This window comes from Schistocerca nitens, chromosome 10, assembly GCF_023898315.1.
Source record: "Schistocerca nitens isolate TAMUIC-IGC-003100 chromosome 10, iqSchNite1.1, whole genome shotgun sequence".
In the NCBI taxonomy this organism is placed as follows: Eukaryota; Metazoa; Arthropoda; class Insecta; order Orthoptera; family Acrididae; genus Schistocerca; species Schistocerca nitens.
In genome coordinates this window covers 37,354,867-37,376,517 of record NC_064623.1, presented here as the reverse complement: position 1 = coordinate 37,376,517, position 21,651 = coordinate 37,354,867, and the positions used below count along the sequence as shown (strand labels likewise).

The window sequence follows — 21,651 nt, the reverse complement described above, 5'->3', positions numbered from 1 at the left end:
ATATAATTCACTACTGTAATAATTTATTGGAAAGGCATGTTTCTGTTACCTATGCCTATTAATAATGATTTTTTGTTAGTTCATAACTGTTTGAATATTACTTTTTTGAATGTGATATTCTTTATCTGGAAGCTTCCAGTTATTGGAATCAAAACAGATTGAAAGTATGCTTATTCTGAAAGCAGCAACATCTTTCCATATGAAATTCAGTGTATTTACTTACATTTCCCATAAATACTGCAAGCATAGTGTTCAAACTCACACAGTAGAAAATCCTCATCTAAAGATGAATGCAAAACTTTTTTAGACATCTGCTGCAGCAATTCAACATTATAATGATTGCTAATGGTTCTATTCTTATACAGAAAGAAATACACTGAGGGTCTGAAGAAATTTCTCATCCATAAACTGATACAGAAGACAAATTTCTCTCGTCCATTGTAGATTTTCATAAATGCTCCCAAGGTGGTGTACAAGGAGAACATTCTCTCAGAATCAGCAATTTGCCATCATTTATCCTCAGAAGTATTTATGCTCCTATAAGTTGGTGCTCAAGCTATGCATGTGACTTTTGCATAAATGCAACTTCGCATATGTCACTAGATCTCCAAAACTGTAGAACTTGAGAAATTAAGTACATTAATATTATATGAAATCTGATAAAATAAGTGTAAAAATACTGGATCATAATTGTTTGCTATTACTCATTGTAGAAGCTAAAATAATATGTGAAATTTTGCTATTTCAAGTTGAAGAAAACTATAACAACATCCACTACACATCAGTGTAATGAAAAAAATATCAAATTGTATTACACTGAATAAGTCATTCAAATTCTTTGGCCATCTGATACGTCAGACTTACTTATTGAAAGTGTGCTACATATTGCTTCAATGAAAGCTCTGACTTGTAAGTATAAAGTACATCCCAGGCTCTAAAGAAGATAAATCACTTAAAATTAATTTTACAGATAGTATGATTAAATTATTGAACCAGTCATGGCAAAGTTTAAAAAACATGAAATATGTATACTATAAATGTTAACACTGTACTCTGATTTAAGCTCCCTTAGAGCCAAGTCAAGAGCTATACATGCCATAAACATAGTATATAACTGTGCTCCTTATTTGTATGAAGTGTGCATTTAAGGACGGCAGGAAGGTAACTTTTTTCCAACAATAAACTGTGTAAAATATATATGAGTGTACTGAAATGACACTCCTTCCTTCATTATAAGGTATTTTGTAAAGTAATAGAGATACATGTGGTAACCTTTAGACAGATGTGTGAGTGGGGCTCACCATCAGATTCTATGTTTCATTAGCAGCAGAAATATTTCCAAAACATAACATAATTAATAAGCAATTCTAAACACTTAAGTGTATCATTAGGTACAAAAGAAAAACCTGTAGGGCTTTCTGGAAAACATTCCCACTGCTTGCTTGGGGGTCTCTGCAGCAACTGACTCAGGACCCAGGCTGAGTCAGTTTGTAAACAAACATATCTTATCAGCTGCAGTTCAGCTCACAGGATCAAGCTGTTAATGCTGATCCCATGACAGTATGCACTGCAGTTATCTGATCTCCAAGAGAGCGAATTTTGCATGTTTCAAAGGTCTATCACTGTTTCTGCTTGTACAAAAGCTTTTTGCTGAACTCTTAACTGTAGCCCATTTACAAGAGCTAGAAATATAATACATTATAAGTAACTTTCTAGATGTACCTTCATGTCTAGATTTAAAACAGAATAAGCTCAGTGATAAGCTGCTTGAAATACACTGTCCATACAGCTTTGATCTTCAGTTTGTATAGTTGCCTTAACAACCCAACAAAAATGTCATCTTATTTTGCATAGTTGCTTCCTTGCTATCTTGTTAATAACCTTTTGGTGTAATGTAGATAAGATGATATGTAAAGTTTCTAACTGAAACTATTGTACAAGCTGCTTATAAATTCTTAAATGTTACTTTTAGATGGCAGGGTATTAAGAGTATATATTTTTTTATATTATTCTTGACAATAACAGTCAAATTTCTGTGAACTGTTGTAGATATTACCACAACACCAGATTTAAAAGTATTTTCACCTGAATTCTGGATTCCTGTGTAGATAAAAAAGAGAAATTCGTTATTCAGGTCCATTTCTTGTTTTGTTTAAACAAACTGATCAAAGACTATAGCAGGAAACCAGGAATGAATAATTATATTCAAAACTAAATTAAAAGCTATTTCATTAGCCCTTCTATAAAGTGCCTCAACATTTGGAAACTGAGTTTGTAAATTTCTGTTGGCACTTTAGGAAACAATCTTCATTACAAACAGATCCCTCGTGAAATATACACTGTCTCATAAAAAAGATGTACAACCCAAAAGATGTGGTCAGATATCAATATAACTTCATATATGTACACACCATCAGCAAGTACAGAAATTATCATGAGTTGCACTTCTCTGCGAGAGGTAGAACAGAGTGATTTAGTGTTGTTCATGTTTAGTGTTGTTACTAGGCCTGGTAGTGTAATGAGTGGCATGAACAGTGTCACATGCTGAGTGATCACTGAAGGATGCAGAGATGCTGTGTACTTGTAAAAGAGAGTTTGCAGCATATGACAGAGTTTGGAAGGACCTCATTGGAGGACTCAATTATGGCAACCCGTAAAACTGTGTGATATCCAGAGCTGAGGGACATTTGGATGTGACACTGGCCCAGTGTCGGCCTGCATGTGAATCCTCGGCTGGCATACTTGTCATCAATCACTTGTTGCAGTTAATCACTTCTGACCACCACAGGACTGGATCCCCGTTAAATGTACAAAACACATTATAATCCTTTCACATCCACAGTTGCCACCCCAGAATGAGTAATGGACACCACGCAACTTAGTGTCATGCCACACCAATAGTCAGAGACAAGCAGTACCTACTCTAGGGAATAGCTGTCTTGTGTGTATGGTACTGTTAACAGCACAGCATGGCTGCATTTGCAGAGGTGGGATGACTAGGAAGCATGGACCATTAACGAATGGCATCACATTGTGTTCAGTAATGAGTTGCAATTCTGCACTATCCTAGGAGATCTACAGTCTGCGAGTATGGCTGTGACCTGGGAAGAGGTCCCATTCTTCCAGTGTTCTGGAGAGACACAGTACTGTCATGATGTGGGGAGCCAATGGGTGTGACTTTAGGTCATGGCTGCTAGCAATCGAGGGAATTCTAAAGGCAGAACGGTATGTCACGGACATGTTGTGTCCTCGTGTTACCTCTCAAGTGATAGTACCATGGTGTCTTTTTTCATTAGCACAATGCCTGTCCACGCAACTTTTGTGTATGAACTGAGTGATGTTCAAGCTCTTCCGTACCCCGCAAAATCTCCATATCTGTCCGTGATATAATGTGCCAGAACAGAATGGACGTCAACTTTTTACCAGTGCCAGTATTGAGGGCATTGAAACAGAGGATGACACTCGTAAAGTTGAAATACTAAACACCTTTTTCCAAAGCTGTTTCACAGAGGAATACCGCACTGCAGTTCGTTCCCTAAATCCTCGCACAAACGAGAAAATAGCTGACATCGAAATAAGTGTCCAAGGAATAGAAAAGCAACTGGAATCACTCAACAGAGGAAAGTCCACTGGACCTGACGGGATACCAATTCAATTCTACACAGAGTACGCGAAAGAACTTGCCCCTCCTTCTAACAGCCATGTACCGCAGGTCTCTAGAGGAACGGAAGGTTCCGACTGATTGGAAAAAAGCACAGGTAGTCTCAGTCTTCGAGAAAGGTCATCGAGCAGATGTGCAAAACTATAGACCTATATCTCTGATGTCGATCTGTTGTAGAATTTTAGAACATGTTTTTTGCTCGTGTATCATGTCGTTTCTGGAAACCCAGAATCTACTCTGTAGGAATCAACATGGATTCCGGAAACAGTGATCGTGTGTATTGCGAATACATAGAAAGAAGGATTCTTTATTGTATGATTATATGATAGTGGAAAAAACACTGGTAGCTGTTACTTCTGTAAAATATCTGGGAGTATGCGTGCAGGACGATTTGAAGTGGAATGATCATATAAAATTAATTGTTGGTAAGGCGGGTACCAGGTTGAGATTCATTGGAAGAGTCCTTAGAAAATGTAGTCCATCAACAAAGGAAGTGGCTTACAAAACACTCGTTCGATCTATACTTGAGTATTGCTCATCAGTGTGGGATCCGTACCAGATCGGGTTGACAGAGGAGGTAGAGAAGATCCAAAGAAGAGCGGTGCGTTTCGTCACAGGGTTATTTGGTAAGCGTGATAGCATTACGGAGATGCTTAGCAAACTCAAGTGGCAGACTCTGCAAGAGAGGCGCTCTGCATCGCGGTGTAGCTTGCTGTCCAGGTTTCGAGAGGGTGCGTTTCTGCATGAAGTATCGAATATATTGCTTCCCCCTACTTATACCTCCCGAGGAGATCACGAATGTAAAATTAGAGAGATTCGAGCATGCATGGAGGCTTTCTAGCAGTCATTCTTCCTACGAACCATATGCAACTGGAAGAGGAAAGGGAGGTAATGACAGAATGACAGTGGCACGTAAAGTGCCCTCCGCCACACACCGTTGGGTGGCTTGCAGAGTGTAAATGTAGATTCACCAGTTACAACAGTAGTAGGCCACCTTGCCTCAACACCTGTCCTGAGCAAACCTGTGCATGCGTCCAGGCCAGAGTGTGTGCAGTGTTATATTGGTAAATGGGTTCATACTGTCATATTCTTCATAAATTTGACTTGACAGTGGTATCACTGAAATAACATCAATCTCACAACCCATGAAATTTAATTTTGTTTCCTCATTGCCTTCTGGCACTTCACTTATCTGTATCAGGGAATGTACAATTACTGTTCTTGAAGAGTTGACAGCATATTTATAAGGAGTGTTGAAATTGAAAGGTACAAAATGTTCTAACAACCAAATCGTTCGAAGTTTGGAAATGCTGGTAATGTAGCGGGACATCTAGGAACCCAAATGAAGTGTCTGGCATTGTCATGTGCTTGTGTGGGCACATGATGAAAGAGAGAAACAGAAAGTTTTATATCCCATCCATCTGACATGGGATTGCATGCGAGGACATTGTGGCATTCACACTGCAAAATTCAACAATTGAGGAGCAGCGAGATGTTATCATATTTCTGACTGCTGAAGAGGTTAAACTGGTTGATATTCATTGTTGGATAGTGGCAATGTATGAGGGGTGACAGGGTGTCTGACAAGTCAGTGAGAAAGGGGAGTGTCTGCTTTCCTGAAGGTCAGGAGTGAGTGAGTGAGTGAGTGAGTGAGTGATCCGGAGACCAGGCCCAGCATAATCGAAGCCAAATTCATTGATAAGGAGAATGACCCGCTGAGAAGTGATTGGCGTGGCTAAATAATGTATTCATTCTTTCACACTCCATTCTCTACAAGGTGGGAAAACTCAAAGATATGGAATGGGTTACAATATCACAAACATGAAACTATGAAGTGCCTATGTTGTCCACTGTCACAAAAGTCATTAAAGACACGTCACTCATGTTCCTTGCCAAAGGCACATGTCCTACTATATTCTGGTCTTTTAACAGCTTGCATTATTGGACAAAGATTATTTTCAAAAATCAAATGTTACAATAACATCATTATTTGTAGATGACACACTTAAAATTATGGAGTAAGTTGGATTACTATTGAACAATATAATTTCTTATGTAGCCTACTATATGTAGGAGACTCAATTAAAATGACTATTGTTTCCTATTGAACTATAACTGATTATCAGACTTGTGAACCAAGCCCTCAGTTTGAAAAAGGCAGTGCCGGCCACAACAAGTGCACCTGCACAGTCCAGTAAACACAGAGCTAATTATCACTGCCACCTGGCACTTCCTGCCCGCACTGATACAGCACTTCCTATGGGCTCTCCGACCTAAATATGCCAATTACTGCTCTCTCTCTCTCTCTCTCTCTGAGAGATAAGGGAAGAGAGAGAGAGAGAGAGAGAGAGAGAGAGAGAGAGAGAGAGAGAGAGAGACAAGGGGGGAGGACATTTTTACACTTCCTCTGCCAAAGCCTGATTGGATTTCCAGCTTTCCTACACTTCAAAATTTATCATGTTAAATTTACTTAACCTTCACTCAAAAACAACTATGTTTATTTAATATTGCTTCTCAAAGAGAAAGAATGCTATACAAATTACATAAAACGGTGTGTAGTAATGAAGTCAATATTAGGAGATGGGTTAAATGGAAAACCTGTCTTGTTGAAAAATAGGAAAATAATGATTATAGAAATGACTGTCGGAAAACAATAATGTAATAAGGGCAGAGAGAAATAACTCAAAGCTGATACTATTCCTGTTTCCTCAACAAAATCAGCTGTAATATATTAACAAAAATAATCATCTTTCTTTACATTACAAAATCAACTGTCACATATTTGACACTAGTAACTTTGCACTTCCAAGCTGCCACATGGGCACATTTAAAAAAAAGCACTCTGCAAAAACTGTTGACAAACAGAATGAAGAAGAAAGTTGCTATGGTTAGATTAAAATATGAAATCAAATACTGAAGTAACTTTCAAAGTTCTAAGAAGTGTAAACTGAGAAGTTTTTGCTTACAAACACACAGGTAATTACACAATACTGCTGGACTGAAAATTTCTCAACAATAGTGAAAAAAGTAACATCTGGGGCAGAAAGTAGGCCTAAAGCATATTAAATGCTGGGGGGAAGAACACATCAGCTCAAACTGAGACGTGACTCACTCTGTGTCCATCGCTGCTGCTGTCACTGCAGTGTACAGTAGACTGGTGCAACCTGTTGTACCCACACAGACCACTGACACAGCCACGCATGACGTCACCTTCCCCCTCCTCTCAAAACTCCCCTCCACTGCCCCATCCCCTCCCTTCCCCTTCCAACACTCTCCATACTGCCACCTGCCCCCACCACAACTCCTGCTTCACTTCCCCCTACTCCTACCACTGGTACAGTCATAGTAAATGCACCAGCAACCAAGCAGCATGCTCAAGGTCAAGGGACTTCCCATTCCCAGGTCAGCCATGCTTTCCCACGGGTGGACTGCAAAGCATTCAAAGGGAAACTCAGTTCTCAAGACACTTGTTGTTCTGACTTTAAATGTAATGCTTCAAAAGATATCCACTGACAACTATCACACCAAGCATAATCAACACAACACATTTATATGAAGTACCGAGAACACAAAGCACTCTACAAAAACTGTCCTGTAAACAATTAGGCACAATGACAGCGGCCTAATAATTCATTTAATCCACTATTAAGTTTGTTGTTTACAATCAAAATAAGAGTACTGCAGGCATATTGTGCAAAGTTCCACATAATGCACAGATGTTTTTAGAAAAAAAGAGAAAAAAGCTCTGAGAATAACTGTGGGCGTAAAAAGATTGAGTCGTAAATTCCACTCTACAGAGCTCAGTGTCCTGAATATCCCATGTGTATTCATTTGTGAAACTATCTTGTTCACCAGGAACTTTCATTTGTGAAACTATCTTGTTCACCAGGAACTACCCCTTGATAACAGGCAAACTACTACAGTACAAGCATGTACAAAATTACTATACCATAGGGAAATCAAAAATGTACCAAACATATTCCAGAGTAGCATCCTATCTGAGGTGTATAATTAACAATGGTGTGATACTTCACGATATGATACCAGAGGAAGTCAAATATTTGAAATGAAACTTAAGGTATTTCTAATAAAGCACTGTTTTTTCAGTGAAAGAATTTCTGAGGATGTAAAATAAATGTTATTTTAAAAAATATATATTTTAAGAATAGGTACCTAATTTTAATGTAAGTACTATTTTGCTGATACTATGTATTATTAATCTTTTTTTGACCTGTTCTTAAAAAGTTACTAATAAACTTAGATTACACCTACTTACTTTCACTTTTTGGCTGACACTGAATAATAAAATTGTATCCTCATTTTGACCTGTCCAATATTAATTGTGCAATTTGTGATGTATAGTAAAACTGGACCAATAAAAAGTCAAAACAATGGATTGTGTTTAGACAACAACAGTAACATTCATAAATATCATACTAAGATAAATACCTTGCACTGGCTATCACCCAACTTTAGTAGTAGTACTTTAAGAGCAAAAAGCAAAAATAATGTAAACACGCATTTAAGCACTTACAGGTCTACTTTGACAAGAATAGGAGAAGCAATTGGCATTTGCCCGAGGCAGTTTAGAGAAAACATGGAAAATCTAAATCAGGACAGAGATTGGAGTCTCCATCTTCACTAATAAATAGACACTTGTTAACAACAAAATCATTTGTTTTACCCAGTGTACAATGCTGTTTTCATTATACATTCTTGCAAAAAAGCTAATTCACAATGTAAATAGCAGGTGCTGTCCATTCACCATGTCAAACGAATCCCTACACTTTAGTGTGCCACAGAAAGCAGTAAGACTTCAGCAACAAAAATCTGTGACCACAGACTGAGTAATGCAAAGAACCTTTAGAAAATAGAGGAGTTCTTAAGATTAATGTGAAGGGCATTCATGTAAATTATCAAATTATCAGCAAGTTGCCATATTTTCACCTTGAGGCAGTATTATAAATGTAAATTGATTCATTTGTTATACAGTATAACAAACATGGAAATTCCTGGACAGAACAATGTGCAAAATATGGGATAGGCAAACACTCACTTATAGCCGATTGATATGTGGAACATGCAAACACATAAGAGGAAACACTTTTCATACTAGCTCTTTTTCTGGTAAAAGTACACACATTCATACGCACAGCCACACATTTGCGGCAAAGTGCATACCTGGAAACTGAAAAGTTGTGGATCAAATCCTGCTTGGAGCACAGATTTTTTTTAGTGCACTTTGCACTTAGCCTTCAGTGATAAGAGAATTAACCAGAAATGTCACATGGTTTAGATTCAGTGTTATATTGTAGGCCTCCTTTCCGTGGTTGAATAAATGCGGTTGGTTAGGGACACGCAAGTTGCTCGAGTAGCGTCCAGTTGAAAGACTTGCAACATGCTAATGTGCCACACAGAATTATTATTGTTAACCACACTCTAAAAAGTATCAGTATATCTGGATTCAATTATTGAAACCATTTCTTAGCTACATGGAACATAGCAATGTTCATTATAAAGCTGTATGACAAGTAATGGTGAACTATAAATAGTGCTCAGTATTTATAGATGTGAACAATATTTTCTTTGAATAGTATCATTGTGATCAAGTAAATATTAAGCAACTATTAGCAGAAAAACAACAGCTACCAAGTAAAATTGAGGAGGCAGCAGCTTTTTCGAAGTAGCAGCTTTATCACTAATACACTCAATTAAATTTAGATGGCACCAGTGTGAATCGCTCTAAGCATTATACTGATAGTTTACTGTTAGTACAGTAGAAAGATTAGGTTTCTATGATGTCGTTTCTTACATTAATGCACACCTCCGTTTTTTGGTGAAAACGGACAGTTCACAATAATAATGCTCTGTGATCAGTTTCCACAAATTTCATAAAACTGTTTTGCATCAGATTGTCACAAATCACTTAAATTTTCACAAATAAATTCTTAAGATACAAAGGTATTACAGACACTGGCTGTGAGTGGACATTGATTTAAATCAATGGGGAAAATTGAAAATCTGAGCTGGACAAAGATTTCAATGCACATCTCCTACTTACTAGGTAGGAGACATGGGTTCGAGTCAGTGGACAGAGCATCTGCCTAGTAAGCAGGAGAGACAGGTTCAAATCACATTCCAGCACAAATTTTCAAGTTTCCCCATTGAGTTAAGCCAATGCCCACTCACAGACAATGTCTGTTATATCTTTGTGTCTTCATTCATAGTGGCTCTTGGATGAAAATTGTGTCTGTTCTTTCAGACATGTCCGAAAGAACAGACACCAAATGTACAATATCAATTCTTGTTGCGTTCTGAAAATGCCTACAGATGTACACAAAATGAAGCAGCATGGCCAGTGCTTTGACATTTCTTTCTGAACAAAGTGATGAGAGACATGAATTCTTAAACAGAATTGTGACCGGTGATGGAATTTGGGTTTGTCATGTTACTCCAGAATCAAAACAACAGCCAATGGAGTGGAGACACTCACAATCCCCACCCCCAAAAGAAAATTCAAAAAACAACATTGTCAGCACAAACAATCATGTGCACTGTGCTCTGGGACATACGATTGTTGAGTTCCTTCCCAGAGCGACAACTTCAAGGTGTGTAATTCAAAACAAAAGGCATGGGATGGTCAGTTAAGGCATTGTGTTGCTTCATGATAATGCATGTCCCCATTCTGCTTGTGCCATTTCAAACCTTATTCAGCAATTTCGTGCAGTCTGATCACCTGCTGTGTAGTCCTGATCTCACTCCTTCTGCCTACCACTTGATTTTTAACTTTAAGTGAGATTTTGGAGGAAGGCACTTTGACAGTGATGGCAACACAAAAAACAGTGTTCAGAAGTGGTCCTTATCACTGGAAGCATCTTTCTATGAAGAGGGCATAGAAAAGTTGGTTTCCTGCTATGAAAAATGTCTGATCAATGGTAGCAACCATATAGAAAAATAGTTTAAGATATGCTCTTTCTTGAAAAAATAAATTATAGTTTGAAAAAGTGTTGTTATGAATTCTTTTCCAAAACTGTACTTACTTTCTGGGCATACCTCGTAACTAACCAAAAGTTCATTATCAATATTTTAGGATTAAAGGAGGCCATTCACTAAAAAGTAGAAGTGTTGACTTCTCAATAGCCATACACAAAAGATGGAAAACTTGCTAGCTTTCAGAATTATCCTTTGAAGAGCTACTGTGAAATACCCAAACAGACAGACAGACAGACAGACAGACAGACACACACACACACACACACACACACACACACACACACACACACACACACGCCTACGCTCCATCATGGTGCTGGCTAGAGAAACCAACAAGCTGACACCATGTAGGAGCATAGACCTTTCCCCGCCCCCCTTCCTCATTAAAGGGTAATTCCAAAAGCTACCAAGTCTTCCTTCTTTTGTGTGTGGCTAGAGACGATGCAATACTTATGCTTTTTGGTAAGTAGTCTCATTTAATCCTAAAGTATTTACATATTCTACAAGAACTTGCCTACAACAAAAAATTCATTATGCTAGGCACAATCCACACACAGTACTACAATGTAAAGAATTATGTTATTTCCACATCGCTATACCACCAAAATGAGGAAATATTAATACCTTCAGAACATGCAATACCAACACTTTCTGAGTTACAAATTTGTTTTCAGCTGCCCTGTTTCACAAGTGAAATATATGGCCTTAAAATCAATGGTCCTTTATCCACTTGATCCTTTATCCAGTAGTCAGAAGGATTCAAGAAGTAAGTAAGTTATTCTGAAACACCGTCATATCTATATGTTATCTCCATTACTCCATACAAGATTTACATAACAGATCATGATATATATAATTGAACACTCAAAACGACTAACTCTTATCATAAAATTTTCTGTTATTTCAAGTTTCAAACTTGTCACTTAATGCAGGCATTTCTCCTACCTGCCGAACTCTCTGGGCATGATACTTTTCCCCCTATGCAGCTGAGATTCTGACCGTACATCTCTCATATTTTCGAAACTCTACAAACTTAATGTTCATGAATTGCAACTTGATGGGCTCGAGTGCTGATCTAGGGCAGAGATTCAATCTGACAGAAGGTTCAGTGACAGGGCACACTCCACTGAAGAGTGAAAAATACAATCTTGAAACGAACCATACACTGTTACTAAGTTATTCTCCACAATATCACTCTGTAAGATGCCCTATCCTTCATTAAGTATGAAGAGCAGCAACGGCCTTGGTTTGCTGAAGACACTGGTTCTCACCTGATTACCAAATTTACACAACATTGGGTCAGGTTAGTACTTGGATGGGTGTGCTGCATGCTGTTGGCTCAGACAGTTGAAGATTGCCATAGTGGCATCCAACTGAAATACTTTCACCAGGCTATCGCCATGTGGCATTAATAATACTACTACTACTAATAATTATTATTATATTTAACATGCTGGCCATAATAACTGAGGTGTACATGACCCAAAGGATAAGCAAAAAACTGAAATAAATAGGTGCACACTAATTATGAAGCGCAAGCGTAACAATAAAGAATTGCACATACCATGAATATGTGATGTTGGTCACCTGATATGTGGAATACCGTATACAAAATTTCCTTCTGTGGTAAGACAACAACAGTTGTACATGGAATAAACACAGTAATAAGCTTATCAAGAAATGACTTTTCCATTTGCTGTGCACCAAGAAGCATTTCCCATTATCTTGCTGCTCAGATATAAATTGCTATAATATTATGTGTACATTCACTCCCTGTTATTGTATGGAGCAATGCAGCTAATGCCCATTAACTAACAAATGCTCAAAAAGAAAACAGCAAGAATATAGTGTGAAGTTGAGAATTAAATGACCTGCAGAGGTCCCTTCACGGATACCACCATTTGGATATGTACAGTGCAGTAAGTTATTTTACTCTGTAAACTTACAATGAGTTAACTGATAGGTCTTGTGTGCCTCTGTACCCTTCTGAATGGCACAAGGCATTCCTAGCAATACTTCAGACAAGAATAAACAACATTTAGCAGTTTCCTCAAACTGAAATGTTTCTCAGACATCTATATCATATGAAGAGAGATACTCTGAATACCAGACGTTCATTTCACAGATAAGCTTTTTCTTGCTTCCATGCTTCCTTTCTCCTTATTGCTTCTCCTACTACAAAACTGTAGGTGAAGTACCTATGAAGGAGAATTCGGACTTCTGAATGTGAGATGGTGTGCTCGCACATCACCTACATGTGAGCCAACTAAGGAAAGGTGCTACACTCTCTTAACAATTCTGATATTCTCAGCTGCAGACTCTACTAAACCTTTTGAACAGAGAGCAACACAGATTTTTTGCATTCGGGACATTATACTTTTTATGGCACTGCAAGATTTTCTTGTACACCAATTTGGTGATCAGCATTTGCAATTTATACATCAGATCTTATCTGTGTGCTAATTAATCAACCACCATTTTTTTAAAATATGGTGTTTTGCTTTTTCCATACGACTAATTATATTTCGCCTAGGATTTTGCCTTACTACATAAAAGACCACAGATATTTACGTTACAAAAGTGAACAACATGCCTTCATACACTTAACAAGCAATTGTTTGCATATTTGTCCAGCAGCTGATTTCACAATTATTATAATTAGTATTAACAAATTCATCAAAAAGACGAAATAAAAAAGTAAGCAAGTCACATTTTATACAGCATAATGCTGTGACAGCTTTAAACATAATTATGATGTTTAAAGTTGTCACAGTACTGTGAATCCACTCACAATGTACGGATAGAAGATAATGTCTACTTTTTATGTGTAGAGAAAAATAATTCACAGTTATGACCTGTAATACATAATACTACACAAGTGCTTGAAAATAACAAGTCGTCGAAGTCAGCTAATCGCAAAACTGAAATGAAGATCGTCTACATTACAGCCTACCAAGGACCATGTTTTCTTTTGTTAAGCATTTAGAAGCAGTGGACCTCCACAGGAACAAAATTTTAAAAACTTTCTTTGTCTGCAGGTACATGCCTGTAGTCCTTGTGCACACTGAGATCTCCAATCCACAGTATCACAGCACTGTGCTTGGGGAATGGAAACAAAATGGTATAGTTACACTGAAAAAACTTGAGTGTTGTGTGGTAATTGTATAATACAGAAATTTATTCTCGGTGTCAGCAGAAATGTTGCAGCTGTGTCAGGCCAATGCAGATAACTAAAGTAGTAATTTGAAAGAAAGAAGGATGATTAAGATTCAATGTCTTGTTGACAACAAGGCCATCAGAGATGGAGCACAAGCTCAGATTATTTCAAGAATGGGGAAGGAAATCGACCTTGCTCTTTCTAAGGAACCGTTCCAGTGTTTGCCCAGAGAAATTTAGCGAAACGTAAGTGAGGACGGTCAGAGAGCGATTTGAACTGTCACCCTCTTGAATGGGAGTCCAGTGTGCCAACCACTGTGCCACCTAGCTTGGTGAAATAATTTGTATGCGGTGTAACTCCCACATGATACTCCACTTTAAAAATGTGCCTGGAACCCTTTTTTTTTTAGTAGTAGTAGAATGCTACAATACTGCGGCACAGATATTTCAGTGTGCATGAGGAATGTAGACATGTACCCACAAGCAAACAAAACATTAACTACATAATCATATTTTTTCAATCTGGCTATTAAAACTTTATGGCTGCCCCTCATATAAAATGTCAGATGTTGACCCCTTTTTACTAGGTATCCACTTTAAAAGCAAGATATTTATGTCTAAATGAGCACCTGTTCAGTCCTCTATAAAGCAAAATCATATGGCATGATTGGCTGGGAGACTCTCAAAAGCAACATTCAGTTGCTCATTTGCAAGTTCTTTTCATTGGACATCACTCCACTGACTTGCATATCCTTAAGCTACCCCAGTAATCTTTTCAGGGAAAGTCGACTGTTACTTTAAGATGGAATCTGGACCACTTGTTGGTTCCTGACATATCTTCACCTCATTAAGAGGTTAATGTTAGGTTAAAGGCAGATTGAAAAGATGACCACAATTTGTTCCTGGGACCTTACGGTCTGCAGGTTCACACTTCACCAAGGCCAACTCAGTTCTCTATAATACTACATAGTTACAAAAGACTAAATAGCTGCTTGTGTACACATAAAGATGAAGTTTTTTTTAAATAGTTACTAATCAAATCGAGGCCAAACCAGGACATTGTGTACACGGAAATAAAACAGGTAATTTTTGTAGTGACATGTAAGTGGTGGTGGTTAGTGTTTAACGTCCCGTCGACAACAAGGTCATTAGAGACGGAGCTCATGCTCGGGTTAGGGAAGGATTGGGAAGGAAATCGGCCGTGCCCTTTCAAAGGAACCATCCCGGCATTTGCCTGAAGCGATTTAGGGAAATCATGGAAAACCTAAATCAGGATGGCTGGAGACGGGATTGAACCGTCGTCCTCCCGAATGACATGTAAGGAACAGAGAAAGTGAAACAATGTGAAACCCACTGATACTGCAGAGTTATTGTTGAATTGAGTTTGGTTATAAACAAAGAAAGTTTTCATATAAAAAGTAAAATTCAGTCAAGGAAACTATAAAATTATAAGACAGAATTTATAGCCAGGCCTTACTTACACCAGGCAAAATATTTAGTGCTGCTGATACACAAATGTAGAAAAGTGAAACTACACAACACTGCCCTAGCTTTTGGAACTATTAGTCCCTTCCTCTAAGAATGATAAGTTGGGGAATTTTAAAAAGGAAAGGCAGGTCGCTCAGACCCCAGGATGTAAGGGATGAGATTTATCCCCCCCCTCTCTTTCCCAGGGAAGGAACTATTAGTTCTGAAAGGTAGGACAGTGTTGTGTACTTTCTCTTCTATGTCTCTATCACCAGCATTAAATATTTTGTCAACTGAAGGCAAGTTGTGGCCAGAAAATACACCCCATAAAACAAAATGTTTTAAAAATAGACTATTTTCTATCTGTTGATTGCTGTTTTTATTTCAAAGTCACTGGCTTTGGGCAATGTTGCCTATTGCAAGATTTGTTAAACACTAAATATAAATTATAATTGGATTCTAATCCTGAGCTTACAATGCTACAAAGCTAAAAACTTTGTCTATCTAACTACAATACACAAGTTGTATTATATACCATATCTCGTGGTTACAGAGTAACCAGTCTTAGTGGAACTATGAGTTTCACTGCAATGTGATAAAACCACACTTGCATTCTGTTCACTTCCTATTAAAACTAACTGAGTACCTGGCGTGGCCCAGGTATGTATTTATTGTACTCTTTTATTAGGCCATCTTCTCCTTCCCCCCTCTCTGTTAATTTCCTCTTCGCTTTCTCTGTACATTTCCTCTTCTCCCTCTCTCTGGATCTCTCTTTGCCCCCTCTCTCTGTCCATCTCTTCCTCTTTCCTTTCTCTGCCGATCTCCTCCTTCCCCTGTTCCTGCCCATTTGCCCCTCCCCCTTTCTCTGACCATCTTGTCCCTCCCAAATGTCTCCATCTCCCTTCTCTCGCCATGTTATCATACTCACCTCAATAGGAGGCTGGTGGGGCTTACCCCACAGTATTTGTTTTCAGACCATAACTAACATAGTGTTCAAAATTTGGTTGAAGTTGTTCCACGTGTTTAGAATGAGCGTTTTATCCATGGCTTTAACACTTACACACATGTCAAATATATTTCTCGTGCATTTAAAATATTTCACACATACTTGTTGCTATATTTCACTTGTGTGTGTAGTGCATCTCTCCCTGCACTTTCATTTTCATACAACTTAATGTTTATGTCGTCGTATACTCCTGAACAATGTGGTGTACAATGACATAACTTTGCAGGCACATCCTTCGGTATATGTCGCTACCGTCTGTGAAATATACTGTGAATAGAATTAGTAGTAAAGCAGTAATAAATTAAAACATGCTACATGCAGCAATTTTAAAGCATGAATAGCAAAAATTTAGTAAGTAATCAACTTTTTCGTTTCATCATTTTGTAAGGATTGTCACTGAGAAAAAGTTTGGTAAAGGTTGAAATTACGTGCAAAGTTTGTTCCAATGTCAGTAAGGGCCCTCATTCTCAGATACTGGGTGGCTGTACTACAGATATTCTCCTGTCATGGGTTACACTGCTTTTAAAGCCTCCTCCCCCCCCCCCCCCCCATCCCTTCGATAGGTCGGTGGTTCTTACCCCCACACCACAGTGATCATTTCCAGACACTAAGTGATATGTGTACCAATTCTGGTTGAAATCAGACAAGTTGTTTAGGGGGTGATGTGGAATATTAAAAGTAATCTGAATGGGGTAAAATGCCTGTAGTGTTAAAGTGTACCTTCTACTCTCTCTCTCTCTCTCTCTCCCCCCCCCCCCCCCCCCCCCGCCCTTCTTAACAGGCCTTGCAGGCTCAATGTTACTGATGGACCAGTGTGTCATACTCAGTCCCAAGTCATCACTGGATACGGACATGGAGGGGCATGTGGTCAGCACACCGTTCACCAGGCTGTTGTCAGTTTTCATGACTGCAGCCACTACTTCTCAATCAAGCAGATTCTCAATTGATCTCACGAGCACCAGTGCACCCCGCTTGCCAACAGCACCCTGCAGATCCAGACGGTCCCCCATCCGAATGATAGCCTTCGCTGACGGCGCTTAACTTCAGTGATCTGACAGGAACTAGTGTTACCATTGTGGCAAGGCTGAAAGTTCCATTAAGAATGGTTCTTTTATAACTACAAAGTATGGCATGTTATACTATTTTTGTGTTATAATTAGATACAACTTATTTTTAGCTTTGAAATAATGTAAACACAAGATTAGAACAACTGCAATTTATTTTTACTGTTTAACAGATCTAAAGATGGGCGACATTGCCTGAAACTGGTCATTTCAAAATAAAAACAGAAATTAATGGACAGAATGTAGGCCTATTTTGTATAAGTAAATATCACGGATAACTCCCTGTGATGAGTGTGTCCAATCTTCAAAAAGTATTCTCATCATCAAGGTGGACCTGCTATTACCATATTGGTAGAAGAACTAGACGTAGACACTAAAAATGATACTTATTGTTAACACATAGTCCACAGAGGCTCAAATAAAAGTAAATAAAAAAGGTAGAATAAAACAGTTTAATCCAGACAACATGTACTGTCTGTGAATGTGCGTGTGTGTTTTTCAAATTATGTTGAGATAAAACAATTGCTTTCTTAACTTCAAACACACTATAAAACATTCTTTAAATATAAAACATATCCTTAAATTAGTGGTACAGCAAAAACGTGGTCTGCTACAGTGATTGCAAAGTGAAATGTGTGCAAAAAGAGAAGCAGAGACAAAGACTGAGATGGTGCATACCCGTGCTTTAGCTGGTGCTGTCCCTGCATTTGAGAGCGCAGGTGCAGATTAAACAGAGACTTGGTCGCAAGTCTAGAACAAGAGACCAGAACAAAACATGCAGCATGCAGGCATGCAACTCCTCTGCCAGCGGTGCAACACTATCACATAGCACTCTACTGACTCGGTGCCTTTTCACTGTAACAGTCAACATCTTTAAAAGCATCATGTAAGAAACAGCATGAACGATTTCTATTTACAGAATGCTGATTTAAAGCTATGGTGGCTAAGTGAAATATTCTAGTGCAACATGCCACAAGGTGCTGTTTACAGACAAGCATATGAAATTGACAACAGACATAAGCAGAGTGGCCAAATGTCACAGGAAGGGCTATCCCATTTGAAGACACACGACGTGTGAATGTTGTGGCTAAAAGTGGCACATGGCGTGTATACAGACACAATACTTGAGCAGTCTGTTACAGACAGGCATGCAGCAAACATGGCAGAACATTGTGAGTGGAATGTGAACATGGAGAGATAAACTGTGCTGCACACACGAGTGGTCATAACACATACGAGATAACATAAGAATTCGGCTCTCACAGCTCAATAGTGTCTATGATGTGTCTTTAATATTGTAGCTGTTAGCACACTCGTAAACCCCTGCACAGGACAAGCATAAGTGTGTGATGAATATCCATCTATATCCTATATCCAATATGTTTTCCGGAATGAAATTTTCACTCTACAGCAGAGTGTGCACCGATTTGAAAGTTCCTTGCAGATTAAAATTGTGTGCCAGACCGAGACTCAAACTCAGGATCTACGCCTTTTGTGGGTGATTGCTCTACTGACTGAGCTACTCGAGCACGACTCATGACCTGTCCTTACAGTTGAAAGTCCACTAATACCTCGTCTCCTACCTCCTGATCTTAAGTTCTGAGTTAGAGTCTTGGTCTGGCACACAGTTTTAACCTGCCAGAAGTTGAATATAGGCTTTCATGGAGAGTATGTGTGTCTTTGGTAAATATTATTTTATGAATGTGGATAATTTGGTGAATTCAGTGACATTCTTTTTTTTTTTTAGCAGCAACAAACTGTCCATTCGCATGAATGGACACAGGCAGACAGTGTTTGTTGGTAATGAGTATCACCCTGTGGCTAAACATGCCTTGGTGCACGGCCAGCACATCTTGGCACAGTGTTACACCGTCCGGGTTATCTGGATACTTCCCACCAACACCAACCTATCCGAACTCCGGAGATGGGAACTTGCTCTTCAATATATCCTATCTTCCCGTTACCCACCAGGCCTCTATCTCCGCTAATTTCAAGTTGCCGCCACTCATACCTCACCTGTCATTCAACATCATCTTTGCCTCTTCACTTCCGCCTCGACTGACATCTCTGCCCAAACTCTTTGTCTTTAAATATGTCTGCTTGTGTCTGTATATGTGTGGATGGATATGTGTGTGTGTGCGCAAGTGTATACCTGTCCTTTTTTCCCCCTAAGGTAAGTCTTTCCGCTCCCGGGATTGGAATGACTCCTTACCCTCTCCCTTAAAACCCACATCCTTTCGTCTTTCCCTCTCCTTCCCTCTTTCCTGATGAGGCAACAGTTTGTTGCGAAAGCTTGAATTTTGTGTGTGTGTTTGTGTGTCTATCGATCTGCCAGCGCTTTCGTTCGGTAAGTCACATCATGTGTGGTGTTATCTTCTGCAATTCTCATTTTTAAATTGGTGATATTCTCTTTTTTAACAAATTCAGGAGTATCTTCTGCCATTTCAATTTTATTTTTCACTAGTTTTGGTGTTGGTTTTTCTTACCAGTTTCAGTGTTGATTTTTTTTTTTTTTTTTTTTTTTTTTTTTGCAACACTCTGTATTGTTTGTAATTTCAGTGTGATTTTTGGCCAATTTTGGTACTATTTTTTATCAAATTAGGCATTAGTTTGCCAGTTGCATTGTTATTTTTTGTTTGTCAATTTTGGTGTTATGTATTGCCCTTTTTGGTGCTATTTTTTGCCAAATTCGGTGTCACTTTTTGCCAAATATGGTGTTATGGTACTTTTTTCCCCGAAAATATTAAATGGTGCAGACTGTTCTGTATCCCCACCATCCATGAATGAGTAAGTGTCTTTTTAATCAATTTCATTACAATAGTGATGAGGTTTAAGTATGAAAAAAGAACATCATTTTTAGGTATAGCATATTTTGTGTTAGTTCAAATAGGTGTTTTGTCTTGTAATGTATTGTATTTTTTGTTTGAGGTACTCTTGGGGTGGCGTACAGCAGACTCCCTTACATCACAGCAAGTATGGCATGGAGCTACCGACACTGCACAGATTGCATAAGGGAAGCCTCAGAATATGACACAATATGATCCACCAATGAACAAGTATAATAATAATGGCTAACATTTACAATGAAAAGTTGTGTATAATCTGAATGAGAGTAGATTTTACATCCATTCAGTCCAGAACTCTGTAACTATGTATAATAACAGTTTATTATTGAAAAGGTGAAAGAGAAAAGAACAGTTACTGATTTAATTTGATATAAAAGAAATCCATATCACAGATTTTTATGGTTTTGGCACCTGGAACTCTTTCAGGCAGCTGATGACTGACTTATCACAGTGCCTTCCAAAGACTTTTGGCCACTCAGCATTTTTGAAGTCATATTTCTAATTTGCAAATGTCACAGTCACAAATGGATTTAAGTACATGCATCTTTATGTATGCTTCTATAGACTATTTATCATTAAAACAAAGCATTGTGTTAATATACATCATTGCTTTGCTTTTAATGTACACATTCATTTATTGTAATTTAATCATGTACATTTCAATTATCAATTGTTTACAGATAATTAAATTTTTTTAAATAATTTAATTTAAAGGTAGAGAATATGCTGACCAACCTTAAAAATTTCTAGTACTGGTACAGAAATTTTATTCTTTTCAACTAATCTGTCTGTCAACTGTCAAGACAAGGCACTCTGCAAGTTTCTGTTACCACTGTTTCTCAAGAAAATGCTATTTATGCATTATGCATGTAGAAGGGAAGGAAAGTGTGTGGTAATCAGACTGACTGCAAGGGAAACTTAGTCTCAAGTTGTTGTTGTTGTTGCGGATGTGGCTGTGCTGCCCAATAAAAAATATACATGGTGCTGTTGCAAAATGCAAACAAACTGCAGGAAACGGTCCCTTAAAGGATGAGGTGCAAAAAAGGTCACATGGACCTGTAGCCTGACACACATTCTAAGTGAAGTTACACCAACTTGAAGGTAGAGATAAAGATCTTTGATAGCGTAGGTTTCAATAGTCGAAATCATATATGTATTGTAAGTGATATTGTTCTGTCTGTACTAATGTTTTAGTGATCCAGTGGCAGTGAACTATCAGCACCATTTCAGCCGCAATGTGTGGTCATAGTATATGTTATTTAGATGCCTCCACAGGGTAATACGAGAGTTACCTGGAGCATCATCATGTAATAGCCACATTACCATTCATACCACAGAACACGTGTCTTCCAGCTGCAGAGGTAGGGTTGCCTCCTTCCAGCTGCAGAAGTAGGGTTTCCTGCACGAACGCCGATACGCCTTTTTTGTGAGACTTGGAACAATGACTGGTGTTACGGG

At 38.4% G+C, this 21,651-nt stretch overlaps 1 protein-coding gene across 7 annotated transcripts in view; it reads right to left on the bottom strand.

Moving 5' to 3' along the window:
- Window positions 1-21,651, bottom strand: part of LOC126210649 (echinoderm microtubule-associated protein-like 2) — a 664,635-nt gene that overhangs the window by 80,007 nt on the left and 562,977 nt on the right. For 6 of the 7 annotated variants that reach the window (XM_049939974.1, XM_049939973.1, XM_049939976.1 and 3 more), the window contains one exon: window positions 18,026-18,097. The exons of the other annotated variant lie outside the window; for it this stretch is intronic. In XM_049939974.1, coding sequence (XP_049795931.1) covers window positions 18,026-18,097 — 72 coding nt within the window. The remainder of the gene's footprint in view (window positions 1-18,025; window positions 18,098-21,651) is intronic. 7 annotated transcript variants of the gene reach the window in all.